This window comes from Amborella trichopoda, chromosome 2 (assembly GCF_054954075.1).
Source record: "Amborella trichopoda isolate Santa Cruz 75 chromosome 2, AtrichopodaSantaCruz75HAP2 v2.0, whole genome shotgun sequence".
NCBI classification, from domain to species: Eukaryota; Viridiplantae; Streptophyta; class Magnoliopsida; order Amborellales; family Amborellaceae; genus Amborella; species Amborella trichopoda.
The window spans coordinates 55,210,670-55,225,656 of NC_142337.1; the positions used below are offsets into that span (position 1 = coordinate 55,210,670).

The window sequence follows — 14,987 nt, forward strand, 5'->3', positions numbered from 1 at the left end:
TGGCTAATGCCTACAACAAACAACATATGAGTAGTTTCCATGATCCATTTCCTATTTTCATAAAATAATATCCTTGCAAATTTTGAACATACCCTGAGAATTATTTATGTAATGTATTCGACAAATAACATATCTTTCCAGGCAATATTAAGACATAAAGCCTTAACCATTTTTTGACGATGTTCAGAAACATTGAATGAGCCGATCACAGATAAATTACGTACTACATTATAATAAACCACATGTTATTTGATTTCAACATATACATTAAGTTGCCATATAAAGATCATTATAAAAAAATATAAAAAATTGCGAGCATTTCACCTATCATGCCACAATATGCTTGTCTTAAAAGTGTGCGTGTGAAAAAAAAAAAAAAAAACTTAAAGCTCTCAACATTACATCTCTCTCTCTCTCTCTCTTCTCTCTCTCTCTCTTCTCTCTCTCTCTCTCTCGAGATTAGCCATGTTGTTGATGATAGACAGTCACCCAATTATTGTTCATCCACAGTCGATCATCAATAACGAAAATTCCTAGAATTTTCAAATATATAAGAAAATTTTATGACATTTTTTTGGATATTTAAAATAGGGAAAAGTTTATGTAGAGCTGAGGCACTAAACAATCAAATAAGAGCCTACATCAAAAATTTTACTAGAAGATGTTGTTTTGATACCCAAATATCCTCAAATTGATCATCTTGACATCAAGATGCATGGACGTGAGAAAAAAATGGATTTCAAGTTGTGGAAATAGTGTATTTTGTAACGCATTTTTTTACGGTCAATTTTCAATATTTTAAAGTTTTCACTAATTTTGAAGCTTTAAATTTTATAAATAAAGATGGCGATAAATTTTAAGGCTATCACAAAAATTTTCAATATTGAAACCACATTTCTCCACAACTTTTTGAAGGTAGGCTCTAATTTGGTTGTTTACAGCCCAGTCTCTATACAAACGGCACCCTTTAAATAAAAGGGTGTGGTTTCTATTAGGTTGCAACCTTAAACAATCCTATTAAGGCATACCTCCAAATTTTATCATAACATGTAATTTTGATGTAAATTGTTTTTAGAATTATGTAAAAATCGATTTTCATATCTAATTATAAAATTTTAATTCTCAAAAAATGGTTAAAATCAAGTAGATCTATAAACATATGAAAATCTTGAAAATGGACGGTCTAGATAATGTGTTGCAAGATGCACTATTTCTAAGACTTAAATATTTTATTTTATTTTTCCATATCCATACATCTCGTTGTTGAGATGATCAATTAGAGGGCTTTTCAACATTAAAACAATATTTTCCTATGGATTTTTGAGGCGCATCTGTAATTCTACATTTTACGGTTGTAACCTTATATAAATTTTTTTCCTTAGTATTTACTTATTTTCCTTCAATTCATTAGACAATTAATTTAATTTGATCATTTTTTGGCAAATCAACATGATTTTAAAAGAAAATAATGCAAACACAATTTATTTTTATCTTAATAATAATTATTCTATGAATAATAAATTTCTAGAATTTTCAAATACATAAAAAATTTGTTACATTTATATTTACTTATTTTCCTTATTTTGATCATTTTCGGTAAATCAACTATACTTCAAAAAGAAAATTATTAAAACCCAATTTATTAAGAATTTAATTTTTAGTTTAATAAATATTATTTTATGTTTAATAATTATTAACAATAAAAGTAATAGCGGTTTATTTTCTGTCGAACTGCTGCATCTGCAAACAAACCACATAAAAACTAAACCAAAATTTGTTCGTGCCATTAATTGTTTGCAATAGTGGGAGTTCCATTATTTAAGAGTTGCATTTTTCTGTCTTACTACTTTTTTTCCTCAAAAACCCGGAAAAGGGCACCCCTCTTTCTTTCTAAACCCAATAAGCCCCGCCGCTACCAAATTCAATTCAACTACTAACCATAAAAGACAACCGGCATATACATTCTTTGAAGCATAAAACATACTCATGTTGGAGACCGACTATCGAGCTTCCAGCAACTGCAAATAAGGGTAAGTAAAAGGTATTCATTGGAGTCACTCTGCTAACGGTTTGTTTTCTATCAAAGCATAGGATTTTATTCGACTTAAGGGCTCTTCACAGCCTATAATCCGTGCCCTTTGGACTTCTAAATGCCACCCTCGAGCTAAGTGGTTTTTTTGGCTTGCCCTACATAATCGCCTACCCACCACATCCTTATTTCAGCTTGAAGGCATTCCTCTGGCCACCTTATGTCATTTTTGCATGAATAATGATGTCAATGTTTGTCATCTTTTAATTTTTTATGTTTTTTCACAGGGTGTACGGAGGTTGATATCTTGGTATGTTGGTAAGCGGTTCATCATTGGTATATTTGCACCAGATATGCTTAGAAGCTGGCTAGCTTTTAGATTTAAATCAGATGGTCTTTTCAAGACTTCCTTGTTCTCCACAACGATATGGTTTCTAGAGGAAGAGCGTAATATGAGAGCCTTTCTGTCAAGGGTCTTAAGGAGAGAACAATTAGTTAAACGTATTATTACACATGTTTAGGTGTTAGCATATGTCTCCTTCCATTTATCAAAAAATGCAATAATTGAGAACCTTTAGATTATTTGGCCTCAGCAAAGCCCAAAATCCGTTCTCTAGGTGGCGTGGTCATTTCCTGAGGCTCAAAATTACAAGTTGAATATTAATGGACCTTCCTATCAAAATCATGGTCTAGCAGGCAGTGATGAGGTCTTTAGAGATAGCAATGGTGGTTTTGTTATTGTATTTGCTAAGCATTTTGGTATTGTCTCTAATAACTATGCAGAGTTTTCGACTCTTGAAGAAGGGATTCATTTAGTTATTTCGATGGTGGTTTCCACTCCAGATAGAAAGTGACTCTTCTTTGTTGGTAAATGTTTTCCAGTATCGATTTCGAGCTCCATAGCGGTTATGGACAATTGTAGGAACATACACTCTTCTCATAGATGGTACATTGCTAATGTTTTTCGTGACGCAAATATGATAGCTGATACTTTCGATAAGAGAGCAGCTGCTACCTCTGGTGTCACTATTTGGTGCTTTCGTCCGCTAAAAGACCATTAGCAGCAGTTTTGGAGCATCAAAATAGTCTCGAACTCGTGATTCTAAATTATTGAAGACGATCATTCTACTGTTTTATGAAGGATTCAGGTATGAAGTGACCTTCATATATTCTCGGCTTTATGTGTTTATGTTTTTTTTTTCAACGATGGCTATAAGCCACTGTTAAACCTTCTGAATAATTTTAAGAGAGATTTTTGGAGAGTGATTTGTCGTCTATTCTTATCTTTTGAATATTTTTTAGAGACATTTATGGAGATGGATTTATGGTTTATTTTTTTATAGGGATTGTATATTATGAGACCATTTTTTTTTTAACTTGGAGTCTAATAAATGATACACTTGCAACTATCCGATTTGAAATCTGATGGACAAATGTGATTGTGACCTTCTTGTATTAAAAGCAAATGGTCTCTTTGTGTACTTTCCCTTTTCGATATTTTATAAAGAGGTATTTTTAGAGAGGGATTTACCGTTTGTTTTAGGATACTTACTCTACAAAGATATATTTTAAGAGATAAAGAATCTTTATTCCTTAGTATTAAATCTTTTGAATGTTTTTAAGAGACACTTTTGGAGAGGGATTTAGATAGAAAGAAAAGGGTAAGACGTGCATGTCTATCATGGTTTCACTTGGTGGTGTAGACTCTTAAAGTGTTCAATATTTTTTAACACTAAAATACCCATGTATTGTAATACAAAACTTTTCCAATAAAGGCATTTTTTATCATTTAGAAGGGTATGATAGATGTTTTTATAAAGAAATAGTGGCATTTTATTAGTAGTTAAAAACAATTAATTCTATTAGTAGTTAAAAATAAATAATGCATCTTATGGGTGATGCCACACACCGTATCGGTGATGTTGTTGTCCACTATTGTTAATAAATGTTTTTGTTTCTATTAGAAATTTCTAGTCCACCTTTAACTAATTACTTAAAATACTCCTAAACAAAAAGTTACTATATTATAGGACAAGAATATCTAAATATCTAAAAATGTTGAGCACTTTAAGGGTCTACAACAGCCTAAAAAAAAAAAAAATTAAAAAAAAAAATTTAAAAAAGAAAAAAAGAGGTTATAGATGCCACTACTTGCGAAAAAAGAATTTTGTCACCTAATATCTCTGATTTCTGCCGTATGTCCTAAAAATCTCCCCAATCGGCGGTTTTGATAACTATAATTTCCTTTTTTTTCTTTTTTTTCAAGTAATCTACATAGATTATACGTGTCATAAGTATTCTTTCTTATATTTTTTCCCTTAAACATAGATTAATTTTTAGTATGATCGTAGGTCCTTAGCATGCAAAAGATGAGCGCACTTACTTGAACTTTTTTTAAAAAAATCTCTCTCCCCCTTATGCTCTCTCCTAAAATAGGTGCATATAACTTTTTCTTTCTCTCCTTAAACATTGGTAACTATGCTACAATCCCTATAGTATTAGGATCTTTTGCAACATGTGCACCCCTTAAGTACCACTTAATAATGTAGTATAATATAGATAAGAGATAGAAAATGGGTACAAATATAGTAAAATAAAAGTAAAGGGTAGAAAATGAGTACATGTGCAATAAAAAAATTAACAATAAATATTGAATAAAGACGTAATTTATAATATTTGAAATTAACATATAAACATATTATCCATACATAGAATTATCACAGGGCCACCCTCCAAACTCAAAGTTACCATTACGGTGTATACCAAACAGACACTAGCCAACACCATTATGCGTCCTCTTTAAACCCTAATTGAAACCAATCTTAGGAATTGGGTGGGTCTGTGTGGTTAGCAATTGACGTGACGCAATTTTACGTCTTAAGTTTGATTTCAATTAATGAAAATTTTTTTTTTTAAAAAAAGAAAAAACTGATCTTGCTCACCTAAACAATCCCAAAAATTGGTCGTAACGGTGGATCGTGATCTAGATGAGAGATATGGGGAAAATAAAATTAAAAAACTTTGTGAAAATTAAAAATTTTAAAAAAATCAAAAAAAATGGTGAGGACGGATCAGCTGGTTCCTGACAGTAATAGACGATTCTATTAGAGAAGTAATCAGTTCCTAAAAAAAATAAGCATTATCTCAATATAAGGTGGGAAGTAGACTAGCTCTACTAATTCTCGATCTAGATCGCATGATTTTTTGTCCGAATCAGTGTTCCTTCAAAACAATATGTTTTTATGACTCCATAGGAAATATATATGGAAAAATTACAAGGTAAATAACAAAGGGAAAGGTTTTTATACTTCCCTATAGCATAGAAGATTTATGCTTCCCCTACCATCTAACCGTCCAATTTTGATCAAGAGAGCCACTCACCGTTTGATCTTAGATCCGACATCTTAAAGTATTTTATTTTTAGTTTTTTTAATACAAATTGTATGAATATGAAATTTCGTATGCGCCATCTTCTCATTGGGACGCACCTATAAAAATATTAAAAATAATTTTTTCATAAAATATAATGACCAAAATACCCCTTGAGATTTTCAAGAGTATTTTGGTCATTTTATTTTATTGAAAATATTGTTTTTATATTTTTAGCTAGTGCAAGTTTAATAGAGGATTGGTCGTCCAAATTTCAGTATCAAAATAATTTAAAGAAAAAAAATTAACATAAAATAATGTAGAGATGGGACATTGTGATTAAACCAATCTTAGCCGTCCATTACAGTTGGATAAGGAGAAATATATAAATTTAATGCTGTAAAAAAAGCATAGAAACCATGCCAAACAAACAATAAACACATGTGGAAATGGAGAATCGGGAAAAGTTAAAAGTTGGTTCAATCAAATCCTGTTTGCTGTGCTGCATCCCCCAAAAAGGCCAAAAACGCATAGAAAAAAAAGAGTAACTGTACAGTTTGCAGCGGCAGTAGCACCAAATCTCCTCCCCCACAAATTGAACTGGCGGGCTACTGGGCCGACTAGTCATCAACCAGTGACAGTCACCAGCCAGGTGGAAGAAGTCCCACCGCTTTTAAAAACTTTATGACACGTGTCTACCGATGCGCAAAAAACAAAGGACTAACCGCTCACCAGTGCCACGTGTCCCAAACAATTTCGTCATATCGTTACTTTTTCTCAGATGGCGGAAAAAGATCCAATCAGAAACTTCCGGGCAACTAGTACGAAATATCTACCGTCCACGTGTCGCAACCTGAGCCCTGAATCCCCAATAAACGCCAAAAAAGATCCCCCTCTATCTTATTACCCAGAAGTTAAGGACCCCAATAAACACGAGCCGAACACGTCATCAAATCTCCTCCAAATTAGCGGCGCTTTTTCTTAATTTAGCGGATAAATGTTTACTCCGATTAATTGAATAATTAAAACCTCCCTAAATTTACTCCAACAGCTAAAAATAGTTGGTGTTCTAGCGAGTTCCACAATAACAGAAGCACCTCGAAGCTTCCTCATACGTATTCTGGACCGTACGATCGACCGACAACCACGTGTCAGGATCCCGTGCCCATAAATTGGGAAGGGAAAGATAAGCCGTACATAAGCTACCCTTTACAAATCTTTAAAAGACAATCTTATCCCTTTATCCACGGTGCAAGGCTTAAAAGTTTCAATTGTGGGTTTTGGGTGTACATGTCTTTACCTAATTTTTAATGACCAAAGAGGACATTTAAGGAAGAAGGATCTGAAATTCATCTCAAATGCAATTTCGATTCATTCCGGGTGAATTTCGCGTCAATATAACGGACCCCGAGCTGCTGACTTTCGGACCGATACAACGCTCACTGCAATACTGCAAACTCTCTTCATTTTTCTCGACTTGCGTCAAAGATTTCACCCTTGATCGACGGCTGAGATGGCTCCTGAGATGGCAAACGGCAAGAAGAACGGTGGATATTCCAAGAGGGCCTATGTGACCTTCTTGGCGGGCGATGGCGACTACATTAAAGGGGCGGTGGGATTAGCCAAAGGCTTAAGAAAGGTTAAAACTGCTTATCCTTTAATTGTGGCGGTTTTGCCTGATGTTCCCGAGGAACATAGGCGGATTTTGAGGTCACAAGGCTGTATTGTTAGAGAGATTGAGCCTATTTATCCGCCGGAAAACCAGACGCAGTTTGCTATGGCGTACTACGTCATCAATTATTCGAAGCTGAGGATATGGGAGGTATGGAAAACGCTTTTACTTTTGGCTTTTGTTTGGCTTCTAAGTGGTTTTTCTCCTTGGATTAGTGGTTTTGTTTTGTTTTGGTTATTTGAGCGGGTTTTGTGGACAAAGGTGGTATTTTTCTTGCTCGAGGAGATTTCATTTTGGTGAGTAGAGTGGTTTTGTGTTTAGTTGTTTCTTTTTCTGTCCGTTGTGTTTTTGTGGGAAAAGGTGGTTTTATCTTGAGATGGTTTGGTCAATTTTGAAAAACAGATGTCCAATGCATGGGCATGCAAAAGATTAATAATTAATAATTAATGTATGGTCAATGTCATATACCATTTGGAGTTGGATTGTATCTAAGGTTCACACTCATACATTTTGTTCTGGTTTTCTTATATAATCTTAGCATGTATTTTAAAAAAAAATCGTCGACAAATTTTATTTTTTCTTGTTCATAATTTGTCTGTGATGACAGTATGAAGAGTACAGCAAGATGATGTACCTGGACGCTGATATTCAAGTTTTCGAGAACATCGATCACCTCTTTGACCTCCCGAATGGCTACTTCTATGCTGTGATGGATTGCTTTTGTGAGAAAACATGGAGTCACACTCCTCAGTACAAGATTGAGTATTGCCAACAGTGCCCAGACAGGGTTCAATGGCCGTCTCACCTTGGTGACCCACCTTCTCTCTATTTCAATGCCGGAATGTTTGTCTTTGAGCCGAGCAAGCTCACCTATGAAAACCTTCTCCAAACTCTGCAAGTCACCACACCCACTCCGTTTGCCGAACAGGTGCCTCTCTCTCTCTAACTTCTACAATTTTGGGGTGTGTTTCTCTCTCTAGATTTGATTGAAGGTCTTAATGGGTTGTGTGTATTTAATTTTTTTAGGACTTCTTGAACATGTTCTTCAAGGATGTTTACAAGCCCATTCCTCTGGTTTACAACCTGGTTATGGCCATGTTGTGGCGCCACCCCGAAAACGTGGACCTGGAGACGGTCAAGGTCGTTCACTACTGTGCAGCGGTGAGTCTCTCTCTCTCTCTAAATTTGTGAACGCTCAATCTCTCTCTCTAAACGATTTGGGGGTTTGTTGGAACAGGGTTCGAAGCCATGGAGGTACACCGGCAAGGAAGAGAACATGCAGAGAGAAGACATTAAGGTGCTGGTTAAGAAATGGGGGGACATCTACAACGATGAGTCCCTCGATTTCAAGGGCGAACCGCTCTTGGCCCCCGATTTACAGCAGCCCCAGCAACCAGCAGGGCATGCTTTCTATGTGGCAGCCATGGCAGAGGCCGCCCCTGTCCAGTTCATCCCGGCCCCCTCGGCAGCGTGATGAGAGAGAAAGAGAGTCGTGTCGTGCATATTGCAGGTGTTATGTGAAAAGTGGTGCATGATTGCAGATGCGGTTTGAGAATTCATCGCGGCCCTTTTAATAGTGCTGAGCTGATGATGGACTTTTGCTCTCTTTTGATCTTGATCTTCTTTTGTGTGATGAAAAGATTTTTACTTGTTAGTGGGGAATGTAAATTTTCTAAACCCTCGTGAAATATATATGACACTATATGGATATGTGTATGGAGTGGAGTGAATGCAATTATAGGCTGTAGCGGTTACCGTTACTTTGGAATTATTTTCTTCGATCCGTCAAATGTTTTTTGCCGTTTTACTTCGCTCTTTTGCTCCTTCACTCAATACATCACCTAAACCTCTCTTTATTTTACTTTGGCAAATTTATCGCCGTATCAGTTTTTTTTTTTTTTTGTGTGATATATATCGGTCATGTGGGTTGAACTGCGATTGCTCTAATTATACATCAACCCCTTTTAAACCTTAAAAACTTACAAAAATAATATTTTAAGGGAATAACTGTTACTTTTTTTTTTTTTGAAGGTTTATGGTACTCCAAGCATCCATCGTACGTAAAGCGTATACCGGTCCGAATTTTGGAACACTGGACCGTCTTAAAAAATTGGCCGAGCTTTCGATTGGGGTAAATAAGGAAAAAATGAAAAACGGTGAAAAAGGATTTCCACATAATATTGTATATTTTTTAATATCATTTAATAGCATATTTTTTAGTGAGTAGTGAACTTGTGAGACCTGCATACGCCATCATTATAAAATTTGGTATAGATTCGTAGAAAAGTTATCCTATATATATATATGGGATTTAATTTTTTAAAATATTTATATCAAATTTAATGACGATTTTTTGGGATCTTACATATATAGGTGTGGGAGGGTCCTGCAAGGTCATTTCCCTAACAAAAATGGAGAGGGTGATTTTGAAAAATGTTAAAAATTGGAGGAGAAGGATTTCCACAATAAATATCATACTTTTGAATAGGTTGGCATGAATGCCAACCCGAACGCGACCTAAGACCTTCCAAGTATAACAAAGAAAGGCCGGGTTTGAGTTCAAAACTTGGACTTGACCTTTACCCGGTTTAAACTTTTACCCTCTAAACCGTTAGAGATAAAATATGTTGTTTTAAGCTGTACTCTATTCATTTGGGTATATTAAAAATCGTATATAATTAAAACTAATAGTTATATTTAATTATTAAACAACAAATTACACGGTTTAAAATCTAGTAGTGGATGATTGGGATCTTGTTGTCAATAATACGGGTATATGATGTTCAAAAAAAAAAAAAAAACAGGGCGACATGGGTCCAAGACCCAATGGGATAGATCTGAGACCCAATAGGTACAGGTACTCAGATAAAAAAAAAAACAGGGTGACATGGATCAAAGACCCAATGGGATAGATCTGAGACTCAATAGGTACAGGTACTCAGATCTATTCGGGTCAAGGTCGACCCGGACCATACCTAAACCATTGTCACTCGAACTTTTGAATCATCATGCGACACGGACGTAAGTTTCTCTTTTTACTCTGACTGCTGCTTGAGGAAACGTAACAAGACTGGATCACAAATGAATATGGGTCAAAATATTTAATATAAAAGATAAAATATTGAATACGTTCGTTTGCCTTTTTAAAGAGGGTGCGGTTTGTACAGAGCCTAGGCTCTAAACAATCAAATTAGAACCCACCTTTAAATAGTGTCAGGTAGTATGGTTTCAATACTGAAAATCTATGTGATTGCTTTCAAATATATCTTCATCTTTAGTTATAAAATTTAAAGCTTAAAAAATAGGATAGATCTAGCCGATCTATGAAAACTTGAAAATTGTCTAACAATTTATTACAACAAAGTGCACTATTTTCAAAACTTCAAATCCATTTTTTTTTTTTCTCATCTTCATGCATCTTGATGTCGAGATGATCAATTTGAGGTAATTTGGGCATCAAAACAACTTTTTCTAGTGAAATTTTCGAGGTGGGCTCCAACTTGATTGGTTAGAGCATTGGCTCTGTATAAACTTTTTCAAAAAATGGAGCTATAAATAAATAAATAAATTTTGGCCAAAAAATGCGTTAAATCTACGTGATAAACCAATTTGATTTTTAGCATGATTTGGAAATCTAAGATTATTATACCAGTGAGGTTTGTTCAAGGTGCCTTATTTGTACTGTATAACTTAGGTGCCAATCTAAAATTTCCCTGCTTTTAGATGTAGTTTGGGTTGAGATGTAGTTTTGGTGGTATAGATTTTGTGAAGAATTGGCAATCTCAATTAATTGGAAAAGGCTTTGACAATGATAATGATGAAATTTTGTGAAAGAGTTGAAAATTTATTTTTATCCCTAGACACTGACAATTGAATAGATCTATGAATATTTTGAGAATCTTACTACCAATTGAGTAGAACCTATGAATATTTGAAAATCTTGAAAACGAATGGTGTAAATAAATAGCTATATGATATTATTTTTATTACTTAATAAAGGTTTTATTCTTTATATTAATAGTTCTTGAGGTTGAGATGATGAGTTGGAGAGCTTTTTAATATCAGAACACTCTCCTAAAGGAATTTTGGGGGTTGCCTTATTTCAATAGTATAAGAAGCTGTTAGAAACTATTTTCAATCCGTAGATTTTTACATCTAAGGGTTAAGAGAGAAGGTGAAATTCTTATTGTACTAAACATGAGTAATCTTGTAGTATACAATTTCTTAGTATATATTACATTAGATGTTTAAAACTATACTTTATAGAATGCAGTTTCTATGAGGCTTCAATTCTATTTATTGAAGTAGGGCTACAACTCTCTCAACCATCCATTTATTTAGATGGAGGAGATTTTGCAACGAGGTCAACAAAAGAACCTAGGCTTTTTCTCAATGTCCTCTTTTATCTTCTATTCTCTCTCCTCTTTTGGGACCTTTATCTCATGTAGAGTTCTTGGGTCAATTTTAGACATAAGGGATTATGGAAGATGTGTTGGAGTAAAACTTGGATTGAAGAAGAGGCGATAAGGCTGCAGCCTCATAAGAACATTTTTTTCTTTTATATAGAGCTGAGGCTTTAAACAATCAAATTTGAGCCTACTTCAAAACTTTCACTAGAAGAGGTTGTTTTGATGCTCAAATATCTTCAAATTGAGCATCTAGACATCAAGATGCATGGACATTAGAAAAATGGATTTCAAGTTTTGGAAATAGTGTATTTTGTAATGCATTTTTGACCGTCAATTTTCAAGATTTTCATGGATATGTCGATCTACACTATTTTTGAAGCTTTAAACTTTATAAATAAATATGAAAATATATTTTAAGGCTATTACAAAGACATCTAGTAGTCAAACCACATTTCTCGATACTATTTGAAGGAAAGCTCTAATTTTATTGTTTAGAGCCTAAGCTTTATACAAACCACACCTATTTATCTTTGTTACATGAGTTACAATTGTTGTGGCTATTAGAAGTCAAATTGGATAGCTTGAGATGTATCATAAGGTTCAAGAAATTTTATTTTAAACTTTTGAGTCTAATCAATGATATACTCACAACCACTTGATTTGGAATCCGATGGGCAAAAGTGATTGTGACCTCCTTGTATTAAACAAAACCATATTATGGATCATAATATGGTTATGCAAACTCTGGTTATGCCAAAACCGGGTTATTGAGAAATTACTATTTGGATAGCTTGTAGATAATACCCAAGTTATCCAAAACCCTTGTTTGGGTAACCTATTTGGGTAATTTGTGTTTACATTGTTTAGGACATATTTGGTTGGTATGAAACATTTCCATACAAAATATTTTCATTTGAAAATCACATTACACGTATTTGGTATGAAACAATAGTTTACATTTTTTACCAAAAGTTTAGAGAGAGAAACTATACCAAATTTCAAAAAGAGAGACCACCTAAAAACTTTTAAAGAGAAAAGCAATCTCAACATTTTTTGAGAGAAAGTTGTTTAAAACTTTAAATTTGATATAGTTTCTCTCCAAATATTTTAAGATAGTTTCTCTCTCTAAAAATTTGAAATTTAAGAGAGTTGAAAATTTCTCTCTTGAAATTTTTTGCAATAGTTTCTATCTCAAATTTTTTTTAAGTAGCTGCTCTTTCTAAAATTTGATATAGTTTCTTTTATTAAACTTTAAGATACTTTCCTTCTCTAAAACTTAAAATTTGAGAAAGTTTCTCTAAAATTTTTGAGATAGTGTCTCTCTCTAACTTTTTTTGGTAATTTCTCTCTCTCAAACTTGATATAGTTTCGCTCTCTAAAGTTTTAAGATACTTTCTCTCTAAAACTTGAAATTTGATATAATTTCCCTCACTAAATTTTTTGAGATAGTTCTCTCTTTAAATCTTGATGTAGGTTCTTTCTCTAAAACTTATAATTTGAGATAGTTTCTCTCTGTAAAGTTTTAAGATACTTTCTCTCTAAAACTTGAAATTTGATATAATTTCTCTCACTAAATTTTTTGAGATAGTTCTCTCTCTAAAAGTTTCAAGTTGATTCTCTCTAAATTTTGATGTAGGTTCTCTCTGTAAAACTTATAATTTGATATAGTTTCTCTCTCTAAAATTTTTTAGATAGTTACTCTCTAAAAAAATTAGGTAGTTTCTCTCTCTAAAATTTGATATAGTTTCTCTATCAAAATTTAATATACTCTAGCTTAAAATTTGAGATAATTTTCTTTTAAAAATTTTGACATGGTTTTCTCTCTCTAAAAATTTAAGATACGTTCTCTCTCTAGAACTTGAAATTTAAGATAGTTTATCTCTCTAAATATTTTGAGATAGTTCCTCTCTCTAAATTTTTTTAAATAGTCTCTCTCTCTCTAAAATTTGATATAGTTTATATTTCAAAAATTTTAAGATATTTTCTCTTTTTAAAACTTGAAATTTTGAGATAGTTTCTCTCACTAAAAATTTCAGATATTTCTGTTTCTAAAAAAGCTTAGGTAGTTTCTCTCCTTAAAATTTCATATAGTTTTACTTTCTAAAATTTTACAATACTTTATCACTAAAACTTGAAATTTGTAATAGTTTCTCTCTAAACAATTTCAGGTAATTTCTCTCTTCTCTAAATTTTTAAGATTTGTTTTCTATCTAAAATTTTTGAAATAGTTTCTCTAAAAAATTCATGTATTTTCTCTCTCTAGAATTTGATATATTTTATCTCTCTAAAATTTAAGATACTATATTCATCTAAAATTTATAATTTGATATAATTTCGCTCTTTAAAATTTTTAAGAAAGGTTCTCTCTCTAGATTTTTTAGTTAATTTCTCTCTCTAAAATGTGATATAGTTTCTCTCTAAAATTTTAAGATACTATCTCTCTAAAACTTGAAATTTGATATAATTTTTCTCTAAAAAATTTGAGATAATTTTTCTCTCTAAATTTTTTTAGTAGTTTCACTCTCTAAAATCTAATATAATTTTTTTAAAAAAAAATTTAAGATACTTTCTCACTCTAAACCTTAAAATTTGAGATGGTTTCTCTCTAATTTCTATGAATGTTTTTGCATAACTAATTGTATTTAACAAAGTGGGCAGCTCTAGTATGTGAAAATAGTATTAGCACAAGTTGTATTCCCTTTTTCATGCTTAGGCAAAATAATGCTTTGAACAACTCAATTTTTTTTTATTTTATATATCTATGTTTTGGCCCTCTTTCTTGATTACAAAAGAACATGATTATGTATTAAAAATGTTGCCAAACATGTTTTTATGCAAGATACCCTTGATATACAAAACATGGTTTTGGATACCCTAGGATCGAATTGCCCCCATGGGGTTCTTAAAAATGATAAAGATAAAATCTTTGATTATATGATCTTCAAAAGGTGCAGTTTGTATAAGGCCGAGGCCCTAAACAATCAAAGTAGGGTGCATAGTGTCAGGAGATGCTGTTTGAGTGCCATAAATATTTGATATGGATAGAAAATATTTTTATCTTTAATTATAAAAATTAAAGCTTCATAAAAAGGATATAGTAGATTAATAAACACTTGAATATCTTGAAAATTAACCGTCCAAAAAATACATTAGACCAAACACTATTTTTTTTTATGTTCATATATATTGAAGTCGACATGATCAATTTGAAGATTTTTTTAGTATAAAAACACTATATTTTAAAAAAAATTTGAGCCTTACATTTGATAATTACGTTACCTATAATTTTTTATGAAAAATAATTACATAGGACCTTCTCCTATTTATGTAGGATTTAAAAATCTATTATTAATTTGACACAAATCTTAAAAAAAAATCAAATCCCACTCTCATATAATAACTTTTATAGAGATCTAGTCATATTTATTGGTGATAGGGTCTTAGGATTATTACTCTTTTAAATATTTAAATTTTATAATCAGAGATGAAAATAAAATTTTAAAGTATC

The 14,987-nt window shown here is 32.5% G+C and overlaps 1 protein-coding gene across 1 annotated transcript; it reads left to right on the forward strand.

Moving 5' to 3' along the window:
* The first annotated feature begins 6,822 nt into the window (after positions 1–6,822).
* Positions 6,823–8,780, forward strand: LOC18431416 (galactinol synthase 2). Its single transcript, XM_006841541.4, has 4 exons — positions 6,823–7,220; positions 7,678–7,998; positions 8,097–8,231; positions 8,308–8,780. The coding sequence occupies exons 1-4, from the start codon at positions 6,912–6,914 to the stop codon at positions 8,542–8,544; spliced, it is 1,002 nt and encodes a 333-aa protein (XP_006841604.1). The 5' UTR covers positions 6,823–6,911; the 3' UTR covers positions 8,545–8,780.
* The last annotated feature ends 6,207 nt before the right edge of the window (positions 8,781–14,987 follow it).

What these genes read in the sequence shown, in the direction of transcription:
- LOC18431416 (XM_006841541.4), top strand. Translation starts at nt 6,912, where the DNA reads ATGGCTCCTGAGATGGCAAACGGCAAGAAGAACGGTGGATATTCCAAG. An exon ending in CGAAGCTGAGGATATGGGAG is followed by an intron (nt 7,221 to 7,677) that starts GTATGGAAAACG and finishes CTGTGATGACAG; the next exon opens with TATGAAGAGTACAGCAAGAT. An exon ending in CCACTCCGTTTGCCGAACAG is followed by an intron (nt 7,999 to 8,096) that starts GTGCCTCTCTCT and finishes TAATTTTTTTAG; the next exon opens with GACTTCTTGAACATGTTCTT.